The following is a 26,842-nucleotide window of genomic DNA, read 5'->3' on the forward strand; positions in this document are numbered from 1 at the left end:
GAAGATCGTGAGGTCTGCAAATATGAGACGAGAACCTGCGGAGCTCAAATCAGAAAATGTGTAAACATTAGGGATATTCACAAAGATGTTTGTGAAGATCTTATAATATTTACAAACATAAGTAGCAAATTTTTAGTTAAAGGAGGTTCGTAAATTTGTTTTTGTGAATATCATCATGTCTATGAAATGTTCATGTGAATCTCTTATTTATTGAGAAGTTGTGAGCTCCATACCATGTACCTATATATCAAGCTTCGTACAGCCATATAGTGTTCGGACTCGACTCGTATGGCTCATGCAAGCCAAGCCAAGCCAAGCCAAGCTCAGCTCACATGGGCCCAGGCTAGACGAGCCAAGTCTGTGATGGATACAACAACAACAACTACGCCTTCATCCCAAAACAATTGGGGTCAGCGATATGAACCAAAAAAAGAAATTCATTTTGGGTCTTCCACATGAATCCTTTTCCTCCAATCATTTCTATCCAATGCCATGTCCTCGGTGAGGTTCAAAGCATTCATATCCTTTCCTATCATCTCCATCCAAGTCTTCCTAGGCCTACCCCGACCTCTTTTAACTAAAATATTTTCTCATTTCTCCAACCTTCTAACTGGAACATCATTAGGCCTTCGCCGAATATGCCCAAACCACCGTAAACGATTCTCTCGCATCTTATTTTCAATGGGTGCAACACCTACCTTCTTACGTATCTCTTCGTTCTGAATCTTATCTTTTATTGTATTTCCACACATCCATCTAAGCATCTGCATCTCAGCTACACTCATTTTTTGAATATGATGTCTCTTGGCAGCCCAACATTCCATACCATATAGTAAAGTGGGCCTAATAGTCATCCTATAAAACTTTCCCTTCAACCCCAATGGCATTCTACGATCGCACAGCACTCCAGTTGCACTTTTCCATTTCATCCACCCAACCTTTATCCTATGATTTACATCTCCATCAATTTCTCCATACTTTTGAATGATGGATCCCAAATATTTGAAATAATCATTCACCGGTATTTCTTGCTCACCAAGCTTCACTACACTCCCATCACTACTTCGTTGCTTACTAAACCGACATTCCATATATTCAGTCTTACTCTTACTCAACTTAAAACCTCTAGCTTCCAATGACTGTCTCCATAATTCTAACTTAGCATTAACCCCAGCTCTAGACTCATCAATCAAAACAATATCATCAGCAAACAACATACACCACGGTACATTTTCTTGAATTGATCTCGTAAGCTCATCCATCACTATCGCAAATAGAAAAGGGCTTAAAGCAGATCCTTGATGTAACCCAACCGTTATCGGAAAATTGGTTGTCACCCCTCCACAAGTGTGAGCATTGGTTACTACTCCTTCATACATATCTTTAATTATACTAATGTACTTGAGAGAAACACCTTTCTTCATCATTGTCCACCAGAGAACGTCCCTAGGTACTCTATTGTATGCCTTCTCTAAATCAATAAAAACCATATGCAAATCTTTGTTCCTCTCTCTATATCTTTCAATAAGTTGTCTAAGAAGATGTATAGCTTCCATAGTTGATCTTCCAGGCATAAAACCAAATTGATTCTCCGATATCATGACAACCTTCCTCAACCTAGACTCAATCACCCTCTCCCAAAGTTTCATAGTATGACTCATGAGTTTTATACCACGATAGTTTGTGCAATCTTGTATATCACCCTTATTCTTATATAAAGGCACCAAAGTACTCTTCCTCCACTCATTAGGCATCTTATTTGTTCGCCAAATCAAGTTAAAAAGATTTGTCAACCATTCTAAACATTTTTCTCCCAAGCATTTCCAAGCCTCTATAGGTATACCATCTGGGCCAACTGCCCTTCTTGATTTCATTTTCTTCAAAGCCTCTGCAATTTCTTTCTTTTGAATCTTGTGCATGAAGTCACGATTTATCTCATGAAAAGGAATGGAGAAGTCTCCAAGATCTTGAGCATGACTATCATTAAATAGCTTATCAAAATAATCTTTCCATCTCTCCTTAATCTCCTCATCTTTGACTAAAACCCTTTGCGTTTCATCTTTGATACATCTAACCATACCCAAATCCCTCGATTTCTTATCTCTCATCTTTGCAAGCCTATAAATATCCTTCTCGCCTTCTTTGGTATACAACTTGTCATAAACCTCCTTATATACCTTAGCCCTCGCGTTTCGAACTACTTTTTTAGCTTCCTTCTTTGCTATCATATACTTCTCCAAATTCTCATTATCACGACTCTTACTTAGATTTCTATAACACTCTCTTTTAGCCTTAATAGTTAATTTGACATCCTCGTTCCACCATGATGTATCCTTACCTAGTGGTGCACCGCCTTTAGACTCACCCAATACCTCCTTAGCCATTTTTCTCATGCCACCTGCTATCTTATTCCACATTGATTCTGAATCCTCCTTGAGACACCAATCAACTTCCTTAACTACCTGCTCTACAAACATTCCTTGTTTAGCTCCTTTCAGTGTCCACCACTTAATTCTAGGATCTATCCTATGTCTATCCCTTTTGTGGCATTATCTACTACTAAGATCTAAAATTAAGACTCTATGTTGTGTAGCTACACTTTCTCCCGGTATAACCTTACAATCGATGCAACAACCCCTATCTCTATTTCTAAGTAGGAAAAAATCTATCTGACTCGTATTAACCCCACTTTTAAATGTTACTAGGTGAGACTCCCTCTTCCTAAACCAAGTGTTTGCTAAGATCATATCATAGGACAAACAAAAATCTAAAATCCTTTCTTCACTTTCATTTCTTTCTCCTATACCATAGCCTCCATGGATACTCTCAAATCCATCCCTACTAATGCCTACATGTTCATTAAGGTTACCGCCGATGAAAAGCTTTTCTCCATAAGATATCCCTTGTACTACTCCATCTAAATCTTCCCAAAATTCATGCTTAATGGAATCATCTAAACCTACTTGAGGTGCATAAACACTAATAATATTAATAATATCCGTACCTAATACTAATTTAATAAGTAAAATTCTATCACCCTTCCTACAGACCTCAACTACATTATCTATAAGTCTGTGATGGATGAACTAAATAAAAAACAATAGTTTTTTCTTTAAGGGATCACAGGGAGAATGGAACCCCTACCTTGTTAGATGCATGCATACCGAACCACCCAATCAAGCTATGTTTTTTTGACATGCTAAAATAAACCAAGCCAAGACTAACACCCCTTGTTCGTGTTCAAGGCTCAGCTAAACATCCAAACGAACTGAACATGAACGAGTTTCGGACAAGCCAAACTGAGCTGAGCGATGAGTTGTTGGGTTCCTTTACCAGCTCTAGTCATGGATACCACTTGAAGCAGGCCCCACACAAATCAACAGCATGTGATCGATCAGCTTCATAAGCTTGGTTCTGAGATTGCACATGTTTAGATCCCAGCAAGTACCTCGTCTCAGGCCACCATCTTCATGTCACATAACAGGAACATGTGGCAGGTTGGGTGAGCGAGAGCAACTATTTCTATTTCCACATGAATTATAAGATTTCCCTTTCGATTTTTCCTACTCTTTTCTTTAGAACAAGGGGAAGAAAGCGTTTAAGAATGACAGCAGAAATGTGCTTAGTAAGAGTAAGCACATTGCAACTGCAGGGAAACAAAAAAAAAATATGATGAGGAACCCTGGCAGAGAACCAGGCCACATAATGGACACGCCAAATGCGGGGAAACACTGAGCGGCAGTTTTCGTAGCTGTTACAATGCATTACATGCCTACAAAATAAACCAACAGAATAGTGAATTAGAACAAGTAAATACCTTTGTCGATGTTGGAGACAAAATTCTGATTTTATCGATGAAATCTCTGTTTAAAGGTTACAACGGTGGTTGCTGCTCACTGGGAGGTATAAAAAACTCCTTTAACAGAATCAGGGGGTCACTCCATTACAGGTTAAGCAATCTCTGCCATGAAAACCAGTTTCCAGTCTATCTGTAACAATAATTTGGAACAAATTGGCCATATTCTAGATAGCATTAAGGTACTATGCTTTGGAAAGCACAGTGAAAGTAATACAGCACAGTTCATTGTTCAAAACAGATGGCTCATCAAGTACAAGTGCCATTTGAGTAAACATTAGGCACAATAAAACATTGCTCACCAAATACAAGTACTAATTGAGTAACATTTAGACCCCACTATAGGAAAAATGCTCTCACTGAGAAAAAAAAACAGAATTTGTTTCTTACAATTGGCTCATTCAATTCCCATAATGCAGGACCATGTCCTTGCCTCTAATAAAAGTAATGTATGACATGGTCAAGTGATAAAAAAAAACAATCGCCGGCACATCTAATTGAAAGCTTCGAAAATCAATAGAGGTGAAACAGCAGGAGAGTGGCACATAATTGACATGCATATGGGGGGTCCAATGCCCACTTTACCTTCTATGATGTTGATGGCGATCATGATGGTCATTCCAGTGTGATGAGTCAGAATCTACATAAGTCTCCCTATGTCCCCGCTGATCATCCAGACCCCAAGGATCTGACCTTGTTGGGCTATAATTGCGGGGAGAAAGCCGACTTGAACTTGGAGATGAGAATGGAAGTGGACTATGGGAATAATACGTTGAGCCATGTGGGCTGTGAGTTGGATCATTATATGAGCTATAGTTTCTACTTTGTGAACTATCGTGCATCAGTGAGCCCCTCCTTTCAGAATATGACCTTGTTAAACTTGGACTCCTGGGTATTGAATTGTGACCTCTTGAACTTTCGGATTCACTCGAGTAACTGGGAATGAAAACGCCAAAACTCTGCTTGTATGTGGAATTGTGGCCAGTGGTTCCCGGTGGAGTTTCATCTACGTAATCCACAGAGCTTCTATGCTCAAAGTACTGCCTACCTTCAGAGTGATTCAACCTTGGACGTGACGAGTTTCTACCTGAATCAAAACTGCGTGGTTGCTTCGGAGAAGCTGCCCAACGTCTAGAATTGGCATTCTCAGGGATAGGTGCATTTATTCCTGGAAAATCAACCATCATTTTCTTACCCTCCTGTGAATATGAGTTATCCGTTTCCAGAATTTCTCCATCTTCACATGCTTCCGCACTCTTTTCATCCACATATATGGTGATTCCCGATGGCTGATCTTCACCTTCTGTATCTGCAAAAGTGGTTGAACCAAGTTGCAATCAACAGTTTCACAGAACAACTGAATTTCTGAAAGCCCATAAAAGAAGATGCTCTAGGATGAAATCCAAGAATGAACCCCATGAAAATAAAAACTGTTTGCCGAAAAAAAAATATATCATGAATATACAAACAACACTTCACAATTAACTTTCAACAAGAATTAAGTATCATCACATCACAGTATTTAAATGATAAAAATACATTCTTCCCATCGTTCACCAATCATTTTCCAAGTATCAAAAACACTCACTGTTTGAATTCTACTGATCTGTCTCTAAATGTTGTTTTGTAAATTGCCTCCTATTTAACAGATGATAGATTATCAATTTTTATTGACCAATAACCAATCAGCAAATATGGGAAGTCCCTCCACATACAACAAAACAATCAGCCAGGTCTAGTATGAAATCCAAAAACAAGAACAAAACTGATTATAATACTTAATTCCAAATTTTAAATTAATAATCAGATCCAGATCCAGAAAGGACTTTCACTATTCCAAATCTATATCTGAATCCATATCCATTAAGCTTTGGCAAATTTAGTGGCTTCCGCTATACGTACAACTGAACCCAATCGAAACAATTTACATCCTTAGTCATGCTCATGTGGTGCAATGTTGGGGAGATGTCAGATTTGTTGGAACCTCTTTTGGTTTGAGACATTATAGAAAATATATTGATTGAGCAGTACCTAAACCCAATTTCCTTGGAGAAAAAGAATCTAAGCCCAAACCATGTCATCATTTGATGGGAAAATTAGGGTATTTTTAATAAACAGGGAATGGAGAATAGTGTTTAAATATTTAGAGAGACTAAACCTTGAAAATTAGCACTTTCCATTCTTTTTCTTTCTTTCCTATTCCTCAGTTCTTGTTTAAATTTATACAATTTAGGTTATAGTTCACAGCAAATTGTTAAGGTTGTTCTTGTCAGTAAACTTGATTTCGCAACAGGCAAATGCATATCAAAATTTGATCCTAGTCGAATATGCATTGCCTCAATTGGATAGATTAGATGGTTAGACCTATTTGTAAAGAAAACTAAAAATCTAACCACAAAGTGATGAATGTATGGTGTGTGTTTCTTTGACCATTTGACAAACAGAAGAAAACACAATGTCAAACATGCCAAAGATCTAATGGACATATATCTGTCCATATAATTGCAATTATTACCTAGATATCCTGGTGGATAGCCAATTTCCCGCATTCTATTAAGCCAAGGGGGAGGATCAAGCTCCTGCACAAAAACAGAGTTAGAAAAATACAAACAATAATGATGGATGATTCGGAAAGACACAAAGGACATAAAACATTTCTTCGCTCTAACTCTGTGTGAATATATATATATATATGCATTGTCAAAACCATAGCCGTTTTAATCTTTTTATAAAAAAGACATTTATTCCTGCTTTGGAATTCTTTACAAGGTTGCCCAAGATGGTGACAATTAACGAACCAAATGTCACTGTATCAGTCTTAAATTTGTTATGGTACAAATTAGGTGAACCTCGTTAAATCCAGGGAGAGAGAGAGAGAGAGAGTGTGTGTGTGTGCCTGTTTGCGAACACATGTGTCATGCATGTTAAACAGAATTTAAAGCATTTGCTGCATTTCCTATCCCTGATAAAGGACCTTATATATCTTAATTATTCAACACTAGAAATACAAGTTACTGCCAGAAAATGTGTATGTGTGTGTGTTTTGATTTCCAATACTGTCAGCATCCATGTTGACGGTCTCATAATGGTACAGTTGGCGAGCATCCAGGTAATGTAACAAAGAAAAGTTTCATGACAAAATGAGAACGAAGTGTTAAACATTTTTGCACTAATTACAAGTAGCTATTACTTTAGATTCAAGTCTTGCGGATCAACTTGAAGAATAAAAATGTACATCATCTTTTACGGTTTACAGCTTATATTCATTTGTTACTTATGTTTTTACCGTTAGAATTTACTAAGGTAAAAAAAATTCTCCAGACGACACTAACTTTTTTTGTGCTTTATAATGTATATATTCATTTCCGTACCAAGAATATGTCCAGAAAAAAAGTTGTTTTAGGATATATTGTGATAGTTGTTTAAAAAATAGTAATTTAAAAAGTCTACCTATATTGTGATCAGAGTCTTTTGAAAAAATAAGAAATGATTGAAAATTTACCAATATAGCCGCATACAAAATTTATAGCGAAATCACTCAAAAATCTGCTCATTTAACTTTTAACATGTATTTTTTACTATAGTTTTTCATGATTTTCCAGCTTCTCATTTTTTTTATTCAATATATATTACAACAACAACAACTACGCCTTCATCCCAAAACAATTGGGGTCGGCGATATAAACCAAAAAAGAAAATCATTCTGGGTCTTCCACATGAATCCTTCTCCTCCAATCATTTTTATCCAATGCCATGTCCTCGGTGAGGTTCAAAGCATTCATATCCTTTCCTATCACCTCCATCCATGTCTTCCTAGGCCTACCCCGACCTCTTTTAACTAATATATTTTCCCATTTCTCCATCCTTCTAACTGGAGCATCATTAGGCCTTCACCAAATATGTTCAAACCACCGTAAATGATTCTCTCTCATCTTATTTTTAATGGGTGCAACGCCTACCTTCTTACGTATCTCCTCGTTCCGAATCTTATCTTTTATTGTATTTCCACACATCCATCTCAGCATACGCATCTCAGCTACACTCATTTTTTGAATATGATGTCTCTTGGCAGCCCAACATTCTGTACCATATAGTAAAGCGGGCCTAATAGTTATCCTATAAAACTTTCCCTTCAACCGCAATGGCATTCTACGATCGCACAACACTCTAGTTGCACTCTTCCATTTCATCCACCCAACCTTTATCCTATGATTTACATCTCCATCAATTTCTCCATACTTTTGAATGATAGATCCCAAATATTTGAAACAATCATCCACCGGTATTTCTTGCTCACCAAGCTTCACTACACTCCCATCACTACTTTGTTGCTTACTAAATCGACATTCCATGTATTCTGTCTTACTCTTACTCAACTTAAAACATCTTGCTTTCAATGTCTGTCTCCATAATTCTAACTTAGCATTAACCCCAGCTCTAGACCAGACTTACCAGTCGAGCAAGCGGGAGCGGGAAGCGAGGCACTTTCAAAAATTTAGGAAGCGGGGAAGCGTGGGACTACTTAGAAGAAAATTATGAACCGTCTCGGAAGCGACCTAGGAAGCGAACCGGAAGCGAGGGGGAAGCGAAAAAAATAGAAAAAATGGGGAAGCGAGGGGGAAGCGTGGGGGAACCATGCTTCCCATTTATGGGAAGCGTGTTTCCCATAAAAGGGAAACGCGCTTCCCAAAAAAGGGGGACGCTTCCCCTCACGCTTTGGAAGTGCGACGTTTCGTGCTTCCGAAGCGCGCATCCCCTTTTACCTAGGCGCTTCCGGTAACTCTGCTCTAGACTCATCAATCAAAACAATATCATCAGCAAACAACATACACTACGACACATTTTCTTGAATTGGTCTCGTAAGCTCATCCATCACTATAGAAAATAGGAAAGGGCTTAAAGCAGATCCTTGATGTAACCCAACCGTTATAGGAAAATTGATTGTCACCCCTCCACAAGTGCGGACATTGGTTACTACTCCTTCATACATATCTTTAATTATACTAATGTACTTGAGAGAAACACCTTTCTTCATCATTGTCGACCAGAGAATGTCCCTAGGTACTCTATCGTATGCCTTCTCTAAATCAATAAAAAACATATGCAAATCTTTGTTCCTCTCTCTATTTCTCTCAACAAGTTGTCTAAGAAGATGTATAGCTTCCATAGTTGATCTTTCAGGCATAAAACCAAATTGATTCTCCGATATCATGACAACCTTCCTCAACCTAGACTCAATCACCCTCTCCCAAAGTTTCATAGTATGACTCATGAGTTTTATACCACGATAGTTTGTGCAATCTTGTATACCACCCTTATTCTTATATAGAGGCACCAAAGTACTCTTCCTCCACTCATTAGGCATCTTATTTGTCCGCCAAATCTTGTTAAAAAGATTTGTCAACCATTCTAAACCTTTCTCTCCCAAACATTTTCAAGCCTCGATAGGAATACCATCTGGGCCAACTGCCCTTCTTGATTTCATTTTTTTCAAAGCCTCTACAATTTTTTTTCTTTTGAATCTTGCGCATGAAGTCACGATTCATCTCATGAAAAAGAATGGAGAAGTCTCCCAGATCCTGAGCATGACTTTCATTAAATAGCTTATCAAAATAATCTTTTCATCTCTCCTTAATCTCCTCATCTTTGACTAAAACCCTTTGTGTTTCATCTTTGATACATCTAACCATACCCTGATCCCTCGATTTCCTATCTCTCATCTTTGCAAGCCTATAAATATCCTTCTCGCCTTCTTTGGTATCCAACTTGTCATAAACCTCCTTATATACCTTATCCCTCGCGTTCCGAACTACTTTTTTAGCTTTCTTCTTTGCTATCATATACTTCTCCAAATTCTCATTATCACGACTCTTACTTAGATTTCTATAACACTCTCTTTTAACCTTAATAGCTAATTTGACATCATCGTTCCACCACGATGTATCCTTACCTAGCGATGACCGCCTTTAGACTCACCAAATACCTCCTTAGCCACCTTTCTCATGCCACTCGCTATCTTATTCCACATTGATTCTGAATCCTCCTTGAGACACTAATCAACTTCCTTAACTACCCGCTCTACAAACATTCCTTGTTTAGCTCCTTTCAGTGCCCATCACTTAATTCTAGGATCTATCATATGTCTATCCATTTTGCGACATTGTCTAATTCTAAGATCTAAAATTAAAACTCTATGTTGTGTAGCTACACTTTCTCCCGATATAACCTTACAATCGATGCAGCAACCCCTATCTCTCTTTCTAAGTAGGAAAAAATCTATCTGACCCGTATTAACCCCACTTTTAAATGTTACTAGGTGAGACTCTCTCTTCCTAAACCAAGTGTTTGCTAAGATCTTATCATAGGACAAACCAAAATCTAAAATTCTTTCTCCACTTTTGTTTCTTTCTCTTATACCATAGCCTCCATGGATACTCTCAAATCCATCCCTACTAATGCCTACATGCCCATTAAGGTCACCGCTGATGAAAAGCCTTTCTCCATAAGATATCCCTTGTACTATTCCATCTAAATCTTCCCAAAATTGACGTTTAATGGAATCATCTAAACCTACTTGAGGTGCATAAACACTAATAATATTAATAATATCCGTACCTAATACTAATTTAATAAGTAAAATCCTATCACCCTTCCTACGGACCTCAACTACATTATCAATAAACCCACAACTCATAACAATCCCTACTCTATCCCTATTCCTATTTATTCTTGTATATCAAATCTTATATCCCCAAGGTTCTATCAATTTTACTTTTTCACCTACCCATTTGGTCTCTTGTAGACATAAAATATCAATCTTTCTCCTACACATAACATCTACTAACTCTACCAACTTACCAGTTAAAGACCCTATGTTCCAAGTGGCTAACCTAATTTTATGGTTTTGGACTAACTTTTTTACCCCCACCCGTCCAACAAAATGAGGGAACCGTTGCCTATTTGACACCACACCCGGGCGCCGGTGTGACGCATCGCTTCCGGGCGACGACCTAGCAACCCTTGCCCATTTATCACTGCATCCGGGCCTATAGAGTACAGCGCATCGCTCAGTAGGGAACGCCCCAACGAAATTCTCATATTGGTTCATATTCATAGGGTATGACTAAGTTTTTATGCTGGCTGTCACAGGCCTACCGCAACCCTCCTCCTTTGTTGTTGTTGTAATATATATTACACAATTTCCTCATTTATGCCGTTGTTGACAGATTTGAAATGGTTTTACCTCATAAGTGACTGAAAATTCAAAGTTGTCGCAATGAATGCTGTCAAACTACCCAAACGTGACGATGCACAACTGCAATTGAAAACGAGTAATCTTTTACATAATGAGTTGCTTTTTGGATATATGCACAGATCTATTCAGAAACTACTGACATCAAAAAATCACAATATGCAGATCTAAAAGAGTTTTATTCTGTGTCAAGGTGAAATGGAGAATTAGTGCATAACATAGGTAATAGCATTACATTATATATATATATATATCAAAGAAAGTTCCACATTACCCCAATACCCAGGCATTGCCTGGTTTCAGAGCCAAGGGCACCTGGTTTTATGCCCTCATACTTCCCCCCAGGAGAATTTTGATAATATCGAGTTGGTAAGCGAGGTCCAGTTGTCTTCCTTTTGGAATTATGATTCTTGCGAGCATTATTAACAGCAACATTATCTCTAGGTTTCGGGCACTCCTTCAAAGAATGGTTGTATGATCTGCAATTGAAGCACCGAGGATCATACTCTGGTGCTTCAATACATCTGCAAAACAGATAAGAACATAAATTGCACAATTCTTTGTTGATCATCTAGAATGTGGATGCAGCAAGGAAAATGTGAAACAAAGGGCAATAATGGGGACATGATTTAACATATGGTAGTATGTTACTGACATAAGCTAATCTTCTCAAGAATTTATCAAACGAAAACCATCACCATTAACAATATATATATAAGAACAGTTTTCATGTTACTAAGGGTGTGGTTAATGGCACCAAAAGTTTCTCCCTGCGGAAGAAACTTTCGCTTTTCATGTGCGTCCCATGCACGCCATCAAAAGCATGAATTTTTATCACTTCTTTTTTGGGTAGTTATTCCCCACAAAATGTGCAGAAAAAGTCGGAAGGGGGGCTCCGACATTTTCTCTGTGATAAGCTTCACCGGGACAGGTTATCTGTGATAACTTCTCCTTGTAATCAAACACAACCTAAAAGAATCCCAGAGTGAACAACTCCCCCAGAATAAAAGCATAGAGAAGGAAAATTCAGCAGAAAAGAAGCAAGGAAAGACAACTCTTGATTTATGTTTAACAGCCAATATAAATATCGATAACCAGGGCTTTATCCAAATAGTTTTTAGTGAATACACCTCAACGAGAAGAACTAATAGTGTATAGCAGGAAAACCAAAAAGGAAAATGCCTTCACAAAAGTTTAACATTTACTTAAATAAGTTCTCAACTTTCATATTCAAACCTCTAGTCTCCCCTTTTACGATACCACATTTCTTTCTACTCTTTTTCATAACCTGTTTTCATAAATTTAGTAGTTGGGGATTAAGGGAAAGCAAGAGAAGAAGGTACATCTTTTCCTTGATCACATGCTGCAAACATATTATAGATTATTCGATAGTTCCATTAGGTTGTGTTTGGTAGCACTGAAAGTTTCTCCCCAAATGGGAAACTTTTGGTTTTTGTATGGGCCCATACACCCCATCAAACAGGGAAGAAATACCTCCCTGCTTTTTGCATTAACGGGGGGAATTTCTTCCCGTTTTTGAGGAGAAAAAGTCACTGGGGGTACCCAGTGAATTTTTCCCCAGATAAAGTTATCTCTGGAGATAACTTTATCTCCAGTGTCAAACACGCCCTTAGTGTAAGAATTGGCACTCTCCCATTAATTTTACCACAACAAAATTGATGTGCTTTATAGTTAAAAAGTATAAAATATTGGTAAGGCATTTGTTTTAAACATCCTGGCCCACCCTATGACCCTTACGGGTCATGATACTTGTTTGACCAATGTCACCCTTCTATGTATCCAAACTGACCCACCATCAACTCGACTAGCATAATTCACGTGGGTCCCACATGAACCATGCCTCATAGTACAGTGCATGAAGAACCTAGGTTACTTTGGAAAAGCACATAAAGCATATCCACATAACACATGGGCCTATAAATCTCTTCAAAAGGTCATGTGTTAAGGCCATCAGATAAGATGCTTCAAATCATATTGCAATAAACTTGACACAAGAGACTTGGTCCACTTGCCCAAGTGAATAGTCAGACCACCTTAGAGTCACCAAACAGGGGAATACTCATCCAAAAAATCTCATACATACATATATACATATATATATATATATATATATATATATATATATGTGTGTGTGTGTGTGTGTGTATAAGTCTTTGGCGCAGATGTGTGCACCTGAAATTTGGGATCAATGCAAAAAATCTCATTGCTCGTGCAATTTTGAGTAAACATGACCATATAGACTGGACTTATCATGCATTTACTTTAGAACATACTCCGAAGCAAGAAACCTAAATATTAAAACTATTTTAAAGAATGAAAAAAAGATAGTCCAATTGAGACCAAAATTTAACTATAAAGAAATCACCTTTCAGATCCAGATTGTTAGATGGAAAACGTGATTTGTAAAAAAATGAAACATGTGAACTCATCAGTAGGTCTGATATACTTGAAAATGTGCAAGTGAGATTCTACTCACCAATACGGTATGCGCAACCATACCAGGGACTTGCAATTCTATTACTGCTACTCTCTCTCTCTCTCTCTCTCTCTCTCTCTCTCTCTCTCTCTCTCTCTCTCTCTCTCTCATTTTTTCTTTGTTATTCAAAGTTCTATGCAAACCAAGCAACACAGATGAGGCACAATGCCCAGTCAATAGTCATTGCCTGTTACTTTTAACTACAAGGAAAACTAATCAGAGCATTAATCTTTCCAAATCTCCTAACAGTTTCAACATTTCATGAATCTCTTTTTCAATTCATTGCCAACATCCAAAAAAAAACAGTGTACATTCCATGCTTCCTAATATGCATTATAAGGTTAAAAAAAAGGGGGAAAATAAGATATTGACCATATCTCCAATTTTCCTATGCCAATCTCATGATAGCATGAGGAAGAAACAAGCAAGTACCGTTCTAGGCTTGCTAAGCCCTCTGCTGAAGCCGGTCCCAATGTGAATCCACGATCATAGAATGGCACTAAGTCAGTATCCAGTGAATTTTCCTTTTTCTTGTCCAACCTAGCTTTGTTATCCATCCAAAATGTCTTCACAAAGAGATGAACCAAATTAATACAGAAAATGAACAACAAAAGCCTAAAGAATGACTAGCCAAGAAACCTTGCAAAAAGAACATATCACATTAATTTTGGTATGCCTGGTAAAAAGTGATTAATTTAATCAGTAAAGGGAAAATAAAGATCTGATACATGAACTCCCTTGATAAGCAAACTTGGCAGATCTTAAAAGGAATGACATGGGTAGGTAATGATGTGATGACAAATATAAAAACTTTTTGCTATCCTGTGGATATAAACAGAGTAACTTGCTAGTGCTAAGGATCCATTGCTGCTCATCTAGGGTTTCATCTTCTTTTTTTGTCTATTTCACTTTTTTGTGATTCGACTTTTCACTTTTTATTTGTTTCTCCAAATGCCTATGACAAGGAAAAGATGCTTATGGCCTATCTCACACGGATATCCCATTTTGACTCCTATTCTGTATCTTTTTATATGATAATTATACCGGAAACTACATAAAAAATAATGTATCCCCATCCTGTAGACGTATCCACCTCACATAGCTTATGGCAAGATATAGGTATTTGGAATATCAGAAAAGGTCAAAGTCATGGGACAATAAGAAGAGAACCTATGACAAAGACAAAATACTTATGACAATTTTAGAATTTGGTAAGAGAAGAAGAGAACCTAAATTACATTCGGTGAGATAGCTTGGGCATATTTTCCAGAGACATAGGACAAAACCGATATATCATTGATTCGAATATAGCAGAGGCAGGCTAGTGAGAGGTGGCATGAAGGAATTTGAGTAAAATAGAGTTTAATCTTAGTAGAAATGAATACTGAAACAGGAATAATAAAAAAACATCATATAGATGGCAAAGTTTAGCATGATGGTGATGGTGATGGTGATTGTGGTAGTGATGATAGTGAAATTTGTTAAAATGTATCTCCAAAACCATTGTTGTAAGTATAAATATATATACTTATATAGAGAGAGATACATATACATATATATCATATATGTATACGTCTCTCTCTCTCTCTCTCTCTCTATCTCTCTCTCTCTCTCTCTATATATATATATATATATATATATATACATTTTATATTTTCTTATACCCGAAAAGGGTATTCTTGTAATTTCACATCTTGCGCATATTCCACTTGGAATATGTTGTAATTTCTTTTTATTTTTTTGTATTTCCTTTTTTCTATTTTTTTATTTTTCCCTTTTCATAAAGGTGCATTGGGAGTCCCCACAATAGAGTCGTTGGGGGCTCCCCAACTACTCCTTTGGGAGCCCCCCTTGTACCCCTTTGCTTTTGTATAAATAGGGGTGTTCCCCCTTGTTATTCTTTAAGCTTGAGAGTCTCAAGCATTTGCTCTTTTCTATAAAATGCATGCCTTAGTGCACGTTTGCTACTTTTACGCTTTTGTGTGTATTTTGTTTAAGTGTTGTGTGAGTGCCTTCGTGCACATCTTTCATAAAGTATTTGTGCTTGTATGTGTATTGTCTCTTCATAGTATCAGAGCGAGGTTGGTGATAGAGGATCATGGGATTCTTCTTTTTTCGAGTGCCTCGAAAAGCGTGCCTACGGATCTTTGAAGTTTGAAGTGGTAGATCTTGCTTCTCAAATATTTTAGAAAAATCTTGTGCAAATCAGATTTTGAAATCTTGTGTTGGTACGCATTTTCTCCCTTCTTTACTCCTTAATGGGTGAAAAAGAGTCTCATTTTGCTATTGGCTTCAAACTAAATGGGTCCAACTATCATGTTTGGGACAGAAACATGGAGGCTCACGTAAAAGGAAAGGGGCTATGGGGTTATGTGCAAGGCACAATTCCGGAACCGAAACCCAAAATTAATGTGGTAAACGGAAGTGAAATCAAGATTCTTGAGGGAAAAGAAAGAATCAAAGCCCTTGAAGAGTATTCTAAGAAGCACGATGAATGGGAAATGAAAAAATTCAAGATTCTTTCTTGATTTTTCTCATCTGTCGAAACTAAGATTAATGCCAACATTATTAAGTTCAAGAAAGCATCGGAAGTTTGGCATTATCTTGAGAAAATGTATACGTCAAGGAACTTATCTCATAAGTATTACCTTCAAAAAGAAGGCTCTCTCTCTTACTCAAGGGGAAATAACTATTAGGGAATATTTTGTCGATCTTTCTTCCATTTAGGACGAGCTTGTCATGCTTGAACCAAAATGGAGTGGAGAGGCAATTGAACTCCGTCACAAGCAACTTGAAGAAGATCGGTTCTTCAACTTTTTTAATGGGCTAAGGCCCGAATTTGAGCAAATAAGGTCATCTCTTCTATCATCGTTTACTCCTCCATCTCTTAAAGATGTACTCAACAAATTAAGTGGTGAGGAGACTCGTATGGGTTTATGTAAACAAGGATCAAATGTTCTTTTGGTTCTTTGTAATTATGAAGAAAACAATGGGGTCAATGTCGTATCAAGACCCGAAAACAATGTAAAAACCTATCATCCTTCTCACTTTAAACCACAAAATCAAAGTGAAAATGGTGGGCAAAGAGAGAAAAGGGACTATAGCAAAATTATTTGTCATTTTTGTAAAGAACCGGGGCATATCAAACCCATATGTCCCAAATGGAAGAAGTTTCTCGCAATGGCTATCACCGGTGTACCGCAAAAAGAGGAGGCATCTTCAAGTGGATCTCTCTCTCTATGTCAAATAATGGAAGATCTTCAACCTCTCCTCAAGGGAGCTACCTCTGGTGTCGTCGTGTCTACTCCTTCCTCTCCAGGTAAAGTCTCTTGGCTTTTGGACTCCGGTGCATCTTTTCACATGTCCCCAAACATATTTCCGCTTTTCGATTACTCAAAAAATGTTTCTCCATCTTTTGTTTCCACTGCGAATAGAACATCTCTTGAAATTAAAGGCATAGGTAATTTTGAAACTCAAGACTTTTTTATTCCAAAAATTAGATTTATACCTAAACTAAACTTAAACCTTCTCTTTGTTTCTCAACTCTCGGACCATGGTTGCGATATTAAATTCTCTTGTGATAAATGTTTAATACAGGATCGTCAGTCCGGGAAATTGATTGGGGAAGGCTTTAGGAAGGGAGACTTATACTATATGGACTCTCTTCGAGTTCCAAAAACTTTTTGTAATGTTGCCCAACACAAAGATATAAATGTGTGGCACAAAAGACTTGGTCATCCAAATATCACCAAGTTATCTTATTTACACTTTACAAAAGGCCTATGTAAAAGTGCATTTTCTTGTAATGATTGTATTCTCGGAAAAATGTGGAGTATGTCTTTTGAGCAAAGAACTATGTTCTCTTCTAAAACTTTTGAAATTGTTCATTCAGATGTTTGGGGACCCGCACCTGTTGCTTCAAGATGAGGCTTTTCTTATTATGTAATTTTTTTGGATGACTTTTCCAGATATTCGTGAATCTATTTTCTTAAGTTCAAACATGAAGTATTTTCGTGTTTCAAAACTTTTCATACAATGATCAAGAATCAATTCAACAGTAACATAAAGATATTTAGAAGTGATTCTGGAGGAGAATATCTCTCCAATCAATTTAAGGCGTACCTTGAGGATAACATAATTGTTCACCAAAGGTCTTGTCCTAAAACTCCTCAACAAAATGGGTTGGCTGAAAGGAAACATAGGCACATCATTGAGACCACTAGGACCCTTCTTATATCCCAAAACATTCTTAAAAACTTTTGGGCTGAAGTAGCTCTTGCGTCTGTTTATCTGATAAATCGCTTACCATCTAGGATATTGGGAAAAATATCTCCTTTTGAGGTATTACATAAGTTTGAACCTGATTATAATAGGTTACGAGTCGTTGGGTGTAAGTGTTTTTTATACTTACTGATAAAAATGACAAGCTCTCTCCCAAGGCTATTCCTTGTGCCTTTCTCGGATATTCTGAAACTCAAAAAGGGTTTCGTTGTTATGACCTTAGAGATGATAAGTTATATGTCTCAAGAAATGTAACATTCTTAGAAAATGAAAGCGGCTTTGAAAAAAATGTTTCTCAACAAGAAAATGTTGATTACTCCTTATTTGACTTATTGTCTAGTAACGATGACATATCTAGTGATGATGATGTATCATCAAACCATGATGGGGAAAATGATGGTGATGTTGGTGAATATAACTCACCCAATGAACAAGAAGGTAGAATTTCAAGTGATCAAATAACCTATTCTCAAAGAAACCAAGATACCTTTAAAAGTGCTATTAATCAATATAGTGAGTTTGTTCCTACTCTCGACCACAGAAGATATTAAAGGAATATGAGACCTCCAACTCGTTTTGTCTCGTTTGATTCCTTCTCAACCCGATATAGGGCTTGTCTTAGTGTTATTCACTCTTATTTTGAACCTAGAAATTTTGAAGAAGCTAAAAAATGTATAGAATGGCAAGAAGCTATGCAAAATGAACTTAACGCTCTTAGGAAGGCTGAAACCTGGGATTTCCAAACTCTACCCATAGGAAAGAAAACTATAAATTGTCGATGGGTTTTTAAGGTTAAGACTAAGAGCGATGGATCACTGAAAAGGTATAAAGCTCGCTTAGTCGCAAAAGGATATGGGCAAGAGTATAGAATTGATTATGATGAAACTTTTGCTCTTGTAGCCCGAATGGTTACAGTTAGATGTCTTATTACTATTGCATCTATTAAAAATTGGAACATTTTTCAAATGGATGTGAAAAATGCTTTTTTGAATGGTGATCTTAACGAAAAAGTTTATATGGATGCTCCACCAGGCATGAAGACTCCTAAAGATAAAGTTCTTCGTCTTCGAAAGGCCCTCTATAGTTTGAAACAGCCCCCCAAAGCCTGTTATGATAGATTCTAATGCAGGAATTGTGATACTATTGCTCTATGTTGATGACATGTTAATTACAAGCGATGATGTTTAAGGAGTCAAGGGTATTAAGTCCGTCTTGACTTCAAAATTTGAGATGTCAGACTTGGGTTTTCTGACATACTTTCTTGGAATTGAGGTTGTCTATTCTCAACGTGGTTACTTCATATCTCAGTCTAAACTTGCTTGTGAGATTATTGACAGGTCAGGGATTTCTGATGACAAAGTCTGCGAAACTCCTGAAGTCGTGGGATCAAAAATGAAGATTGATGACGGTGTTCTTATAACTGATCTTACTCCTTAAAGGCAGTTGGCAGGCTCTTTAATGTACCTTAGCATTACTCGACCTGATTTGTCACATGTTATTCACATCGCCAGTCAGTTTCAGCACGCCCCTACAACAGTTCATATGAGTGTTGTTCTTCGCATCATCAGATATTTAAAGGGAACAGTGAATAAGAAAGTATTTCTATCTTCCTTTTCTGAATTAAAATTCCTTGCTTATATTGACTCAGATTGGGGAGGTGACCCTAATAACTGTCACTCCACCACTGGCTTTTGTGTTTTCTTAGGAGAGTCTTTGATTTCATGGCGATGTAAAAAGCAACAGAAGGTCTCAATCTCATCCACTGAAACAGAATATACAACTATGTCATTAACTACCATAGAAATTGTATGGATTTGACGCCTTTTGGAAGATATGGGAGTGCTTATCAGAGAACCAACAAAGCTATGCTGCGACAACAAAAGTGCAATTTATATTGCCAAGAATCACACCTTTCACGAGCGAACAAAGCATATAGAGATGGACTGTCATTATGTCAAGGAAGAATACTTGAAGAAGGTCATTGGTCTACCGTACGTGACGTCTGAGTATCAACTTGCGGACTTCTTCACAAAAGCTCTTTGTTCGCCCAGATTTCATTTCCTTCTTAACAAACTTGCGGTTATCGCACCGTAAGTTTGAGGGGGGGTGTTAAGATGTATCTTCAAAACCATTGTTGTAAGTATAAATATATATACTTATATATATATAGAGATACATATACATATATGATATATATATATATATATATATATATATATATTTATATAGAGAGAGATATGTATACATATATGATATATATATATATATATTTTTTTTTATTTTCTTATACCCGAAAAGGGTATTCTTGTAATTTCACATCTTGCGCATATTTCACTTGGAATATGTTGTAATTTCTTTTTATTTTTTTGTATTTTCTTTTTTTCTATTTTTTATTTTTTTCCTTTTCATAAAGGTTCATTGGGAGTCCCCACAATAGAGTCGTTGGGGACCCCCAACGGTCACAAATGTGACCGTTGGGGGTTCCCCAACGACTCCTTTGGGAGCCCCCCTTGTACCCCTTTGCTTTTGTATAAATAGGGGTGCTCCCCCTTGTTATTCTTTAAGCTTGAGAGTCTCAAGCATTTGCTCTTTTCTATAAAATACATGCCTTAGTGCATGTTTGCTACTTTTACGCTTTTGTGCGTATTTTGTTCAAGTGTTGTGTGAGTGCCTTCGTGCACATCTTTCATAAAGTATTTGTGCTTGTATGCGTATTGTCTCTTCGTAGACAATTTTACATTATGCTGGTGTTGATGATGATGACAAGCAAGTAATGTATATGCCAAAAAATACTGGACAGAAATGTCCTTAAAGTGCACCATGGTTGTCTACATGAGTGTACAAGAAAAATTATGAACAAAACACATGCTTCTTTCATAATTTTTTTAGTGATTTGTCAATGCATTGTTTGTGGCCTTTCAAGAATACATAAAGGCAGGGCTCATCAGCTCAGTGCATAAAATAACTTTTACCAGATCAAACTTCGTTCCAGCAGAAGAGTAATTTCAGAAACTATATTTAGAGATATTATATGGTTATATTACGTATAATGCAACAAGAACACCATACCACAGTGGAAGACTTCTCAAGATCAACATGAAGTGCAGGGAAATACGTCTCTTCACCTGATTCTAGTGATTCTTCTAAAGATTCCTGAAAATTTTCAAACAAGCTCTCTCAAGTTCTTGGAAATAGAAACGCCAAAGATCTGTATTGTCATCAGAATAGACCACAAGACAATTCTATACCATCAGAGACAAGCACTTGGTGAAACAGCATATATCATGTGGAATTGATTAAGAAATGAAGTTGCGTGCATGTTTAAGACAAAAGTCTTCATATGCAACAACCTGGAAATATATGCAACTGAAAAATCATAATCATTTTCTTTCAAAATCCTTTTGAAACACTTGTAACTCTCATCATAAGAACTTTTTGCACCTTCATAATGTGCTAATGCAATTTACTGAAGAACATCCCCAAAGAGTAGGAAATAATAAATATAAAAGGCATACATTTTACAGAAATTAGGTTGTGTTGCTGGTTTTAACTAAACTTGGCAAGTCAAATTGCCAAATCACGGTAGAATATAATTGACATTGTAATTGTCCAGTTCACGTACATGATGTGACCCAAAACCTACCATGTTTCTTGAAGCATTTCGAGAATTCCACTCAGACCACTGCTGCATCAGTTCCCCAAGCTTCTTTTTGCTTTCCCTGAACAAAACTACATAGACATCAGACAAGTAGCATAGCCATCTATCCTCTCAATAACATGACAGCAGAGCAAAGCAAGCAAAACTATACTATTATAAATTGCATTACGAACATTCCCACACTATCATCAAGGCCTTTGGATACAACGGAAAAATAGATTTCTTCCAACCTTGTTAAGAAACTGTACGTCACACGGACATTGGGCTGCTGACTAGAACATGATATCCGGGATCGCTTCGCACCTGAAAATGCTAGAAAATTTAATTTAAGGGAGAAAACAACACAATGAAACAGTATATTACCGCGAAGAATACCCCGTTAAACCCGTTTTAAAATCCAAGTACGAAAGAACTAATGGAACCCATCATCAATGCCACGATCCCCCAACAATCATTCATATTATATAGCCTGAAATGAGATTCTTTAAGTAAACTTTATGTTACAGGAGACGAGGCTCACCAACTCCGCACAATTCCATCGTCACCGAATTCAGAGTCATTTCTGGATTATAGCCCAAAGTGTTCTCGCAATCCTCACCTTTGTCAACGTTCATCTCCAAAGGAAGCTGGTCAACTTTCTCCTCGCCGTGATCCTCAAACGTTTCCTCGTCGTCTTTACATGGTATCTCCCCCTCATCGTCCGAAACTTCAACCGCCTGTAGCTCAATAGCATCCTCAGCTTCCATCCTCGGGCGAAAGCAGCTTCTGATGCAAAACCCCATGAACGGTAAGCGACTACCAAAGTCAAAAACAAAACACAAACAGAGTTTGTGCAGTAAATCACATCAAGAAATTCAACCCTTAAGGCATTCTAGTGAGGCTCGGTTGAAAGAGCAATCAAAACAAGACGAATCTTGCAAAAATCAGAATAACCAACCACAGTAATTCCCCCTCGGAAAAACATAAAACACACTGGAAAACTCGATTAAACAGAGGAAAAGAAAAGTAATACACGAAAAGAAGCAAAGTCAAGAACCCTAGAAACAAATGAAACCAAAAGAAATTAAAAAAGGAGCCTCGTGTGAAGAAGACCTACCAGATCGATCCCCAAGGAAGAGATCTCCTTAACGACTTCTATGAGACAGGCACTCCGATTCTTCGACTTCTTCCGTCCGATCGAAACTCTTAGAAATCTTGCTCCAAATGCTCAAATCCCCACATATCCAACTTCTCCTGCTCTCTGGAGACGCCTGCAAAACCCTAAACAGATGCGGACCGAGAAATAGGGTTTAATTGATCATGAATATGCGAATGGAGTGCAGAGGTGCAAGGAAGACGATCAAACGAGGAGGAAGAGCAGAACAAGGGTAGGAAATTTTCTTTGGAAGATTTTCCCACGGAATTAATGATTCCTCTCTGGTGATTCTATGCTTTGGAGTTTGGAGTTCGGACTGTCGCTCGGGTCTGTTTGCTAAATACACAAACGGGTCGGATATGGTTCGGGTCAAAAACAATCCGGAATTTCAATTGTCGGTTCGAAATATCATGGAGGCCTAGTAAACGAACCGAGCAGCCCATGGTTTGGGTAAGTTCTGGTAAGGCTGGTTAACGGGCTGAGCGAGACGAGCCAGAAGTTCAAGCTTGGCTCATTCTTGTGGCGAGCTCGAGTTAGAGCTCATAATGAACTCGAGTTAAATGAGCCGAATTTGAACCGGCTTGTTTATTCAAAAAGAGAACCTGGTGAGTAGCAAGCCCTAGACATACGTTACAGGCCGATAAGGCTAGTGTTATGGAAGTGGGATGTTTCACAACCAAATAAATTTTGTCAAAAAAAAAAAACGAATGGTATGCTTGGTCCAATATCTTTAAGACTTTGCAAATCATAGGTATGGTGATTATGAAGATTGGACAGAAAGATTTAGTTGAAAATTGGAAAGTTTTTTTTTTTATGGAAGGGGTCTAAATCCAAAGATTCCTATACAACTTTTGAATACACTATACAGTTGAATAGTTTTGATCAGAGGTTCAAAGTTAATCTCAACTATTGTAATTTTGTTTTTTTAGTAGAAACATTGTTAGATTAGCTAGAAGGGCATGCAGAAAGCATGGAAAGATAAACCCCCGATTGGCACCCATCGGTTAATGGGTGAATTGTACACAGTTAATGTAAAATCGACAAATCTTTTATATTTCACGATAAATAATAGTGAATTTAAAGCTAAAATATTATTTAAAATTAAGATAAACAATAAATTATAATTCGAGCATTAATTAAGATTCAGAATAAATCTTAAGTTAAGAATTTATTCTGAATCCGGGCTTTGATTTTAATCGGATTTAATTTGGGTTTAAGCTGGATTTCACTGAAATTTAATTTAAGTTCTAACATTAGTCAGGATTCAAATTGATCATATATTTCAATTTGAAATCTTATTGAATCTCGATTTCAATTTCTGGAATTTATTGAATTTGGATTTCGATTTGAGAAATTGAATCAAGATCAAATTTTTTTTTAAATTCAGATTTAATAAATATATCTCAAATATTATAATTAGATTTAAGTTTGATTCAAATCTAAATTAAAGCTTAATTAAATATTAATTCAAGTTTAAAATATATAATAATTTATATTTTTGTTGAAATTAAATTTATGAAAAAGATAAAATCTAATAAAATAACTGGTAAATTTTATCAAAATAAAGTCGGATAGGATTTCAGACAAATTTAAGGTAAGTTGATATGTATGCAATGTAAATTCAGTAAAGTTGAATTTAGTTTCTTGAGTTAGAACCTAATTAACACAAAAATAAAATAAAATACTTAAATCGACAATGGGTCTTGCCAACCCTAGTAGAATTCACCTTTAAAGTTCATTTTTTAGAAAATAGCATTTTTAGAAAAGAGATTAAATAATCTAAATAAATTGATAATGCTAATATGTACTGAGTGTTAAACTTTGTATTACGAAAGACTTAAAAAATATGAATGTAGGAAATACACTCACACACCAAAGGGGTTCGATCGACCTTAGTGAAATTCTTTTCAAAAATTATTTTTGAGGAATTGACAATTGTTAGAAAAGAAAAATATAAAATAAATAATGAATATCACCAAAATTCAAGTAGAGATATTTACCTACATTAGAACCTAATTTAAGTGTCATTTCACTTAAAACCTAAATTCTAGTTTTGAAAGAATTGAAGTCCAATTTATAATTTAATTAATTAGAAAAAAAAGTTAAATAAAATTTTTTTGGTTAAACCAAATTTAATGAAATGGTAGGAGTTCATAGGTGAGTCGTCCCATCTTATGTGGCACAACATTTCAACTTTAAAAAGTTAAAATAAAACTTAGGTTTAAAAACAAAGTTAAATTAAAACTTACCAAATAACAAGACATGTTCTTAAAGTCAAAAGTTTTTTTTCAAAACATAGCCTCCCAATAGGAGGGGAAGTCCCATTTTAGAAGCCTGAGAGGTAAGAAAGGTGACAATGGGAAAAGGAAAGAAAAAAAATTTAATTTGGAATAGTCAAACTTGCTTGCCAAAAAAGTAAGTTTGAAACTTGGAATATGGAAAGGTTCAACCCCATGGGAGGTCGACCGGCCCATATCCCTCCTTTATTTAATATAGTATATATATATATATATAATACATATACTAACCTAAGCTAAATATGATACTAATGAAGAAAAAAAAAGGGAAGGTTGTAGAATTAGAAGAAAGGAAAAGAAGCATGAGAGAGATCAAGGGTTGAAATTAACTCAACCCCAAGGTCCTATGAATACATAGGAGGGGCTTACGCAACCCCCCACCACCACCACCACCACCATTTTGCCTCTTTTAAATTTAGCTCCTCTTCTCCCTCTTGTTCCCTCTTCTTTCCCCTCTCTTTTCTTCTATCTCCTTATGGCTTCCCTCTTGTCCAATAGATAGGGTGAGCCTACGTACGTGTGAGGAGCAAGAAGGTTGGTCTTGACGTGGTCACCATACGTAGTGGATGGTCGGTTCGCTTGCAAAGTGCATTTTTACAACGAAAGGAAGCATTTTTGCAAAAGAGGTAGGATATTTTATTCTCTACACGTAAATCGAAACTCGTAGGCATGAGTTATTCTGATTTTTCATAAGAACAAACTCTATACTAAACCCCCCTTACGTGGGATTGGCATTGGGTTTGTCAAAAAATTTAATAGAGAGGGTTTTTGAAAGAAAACCTCTCTCAAAATTTGATTTTATCAAATTTGGGTTTTTGAACTCGATTTAATCTTTTGTTAAAGAAAGCATTTTTGTAAAAATCATTAATTATTGGGGGTTGATTTTGATTTCCCTTAGAATAAATCAATTCCACCCCTAAAGTAGTCGAATTACTGGGAAAAAAATGAATAGATACTATGGAATGCATGTTGGGGTTTGTCATGAATAAAAATCGTGTTTTCTTAAAATTAGGGTAATGCTTATCAAATTCTTAAAAAGTTTTTAGTTAAAAATTCTAGTTAATGTTCATGTACATGTACATGTATTGTAGTGCTTAGCATGTTTTTCATTATTTTTATCATGGAAAAATATGCACTATTATATATGATATTTCAAAATTACCAAATTTATTTATGAAAAAATAGAGCTCGGGGGGATAGGTCTGTTTTCTGGTCTAACTGTTGTAAAAATGAGATTTGTCCATGGTACAGTAGTTAAAAGTAGTGTAGTGTCATTTTTATGATTTTATATAATACGTTCATATAAAAAAATCAGAAATATGAATTTGGGTGGCCCGTTTTGGCCTACCTGAATACATGTTTTTTGTAACTATGTATTTTTTACTTGACACTTGATCGATAAATCATTCGTATCTTCCTCGTCCGGAGGAGTTTTTGACTGGTAAATCATTCATATTTACCTCGTCTAGAAGAGTTTTTATGAATAGTTTATTGCATTGTAAAGTTAACAAAATTTCACAGTTTCTGTAAAATTTTGAGCTTTGTTCATGGACTAAGCATTGTTCTATGACAATCAGAACAAAAAAGTGTAGGCTTGCACTAAATCGCTTGTGTCACTCCCGTCTGGAGAAATTTTTATGAACAATTTATGGCATCGAAAAGTTGACAAAATTCTATGCAAACTGTGAAAATTTTAGCTTTGTATGACAACTATAAAATTTTGTGTAACCTCTGTAATAGTCGAACATAATTGAGCTTTCGCAAGTTTGAAACCGGTTTAAGTCTCGACTATCGAGTGCTTGCAAATTCTATGCATTTTCATGTGTGACTTTGAGAATGAATGACATATTGATTATAGGCTGTTAA

The 26,842-nt window shown here is 36.5% G+C and overlaps 1 protein-coding gene across 5 annotated transcripts in view; it reads right to left on the reverse strand.

The window, feature by feature from the left end:
• The window catches only part of LOC149816474 (uncharacterized), a 28,382-nt gene extending 5,413 nt beyond the window's left edge, over positions 1 to 22,969 (reverse strand). The window contains exons 1-10 of one of the 5 annotated variants that reach the window (XR_016427649.1): positions 22,641 to 22,969; positions 22,065 to 22,309; positions 21,775 to 21,847; positions 21,530 to 21,605; positions 20,956 to 21,039; positions 14,038 to 14,171; positions 11,383 to 11,632; positions 6,372 to 6,435; positions 4,442 to 5,165; positions 3,818 to 3,989 (exon numbers count right to left, since the gene is read on the reverse strand). Coding sequence is in view for 4 of the 5 variants with exons in the window: in XM_089987397.1 (XP_089843523.1) it covers positions 3,986 to 3,989; positions 4,442 to 5,165; positions 6,372 to 6,435; positions 11,383 to 11,632; positions 14,038 to 14,171; positions 20,956 to 21,039; positions 21,530 to 21,605; positions 21,775 to 21,847; positions 22,065 to 22,290 (1,635 nt within the window). In the remaining variant the exon portion in view is untranslated. The other 4 variants (XM_089987397.1, XM_089987399.1, XM_089987400.1 and 1 more) reach the window with 4 other exon arrangements.
• Positions 22,970 to 26,842: the final 3,873 nt, after the last annotated feature.

Source organism: Nuphar pumila, chromosome 14, assembly GCF_984573655.1.
Source record: "Nuphar pumila chromosome 14, dmNupPumi1.hap1.1, whole genome shotgun sequence".
NCBI lineage: Eukaryota > Viridiplantae > Streptophyta > Magnoliopsida > Nymphaeales > Nymphaeaceae > Nuphar > Nuphar pumila.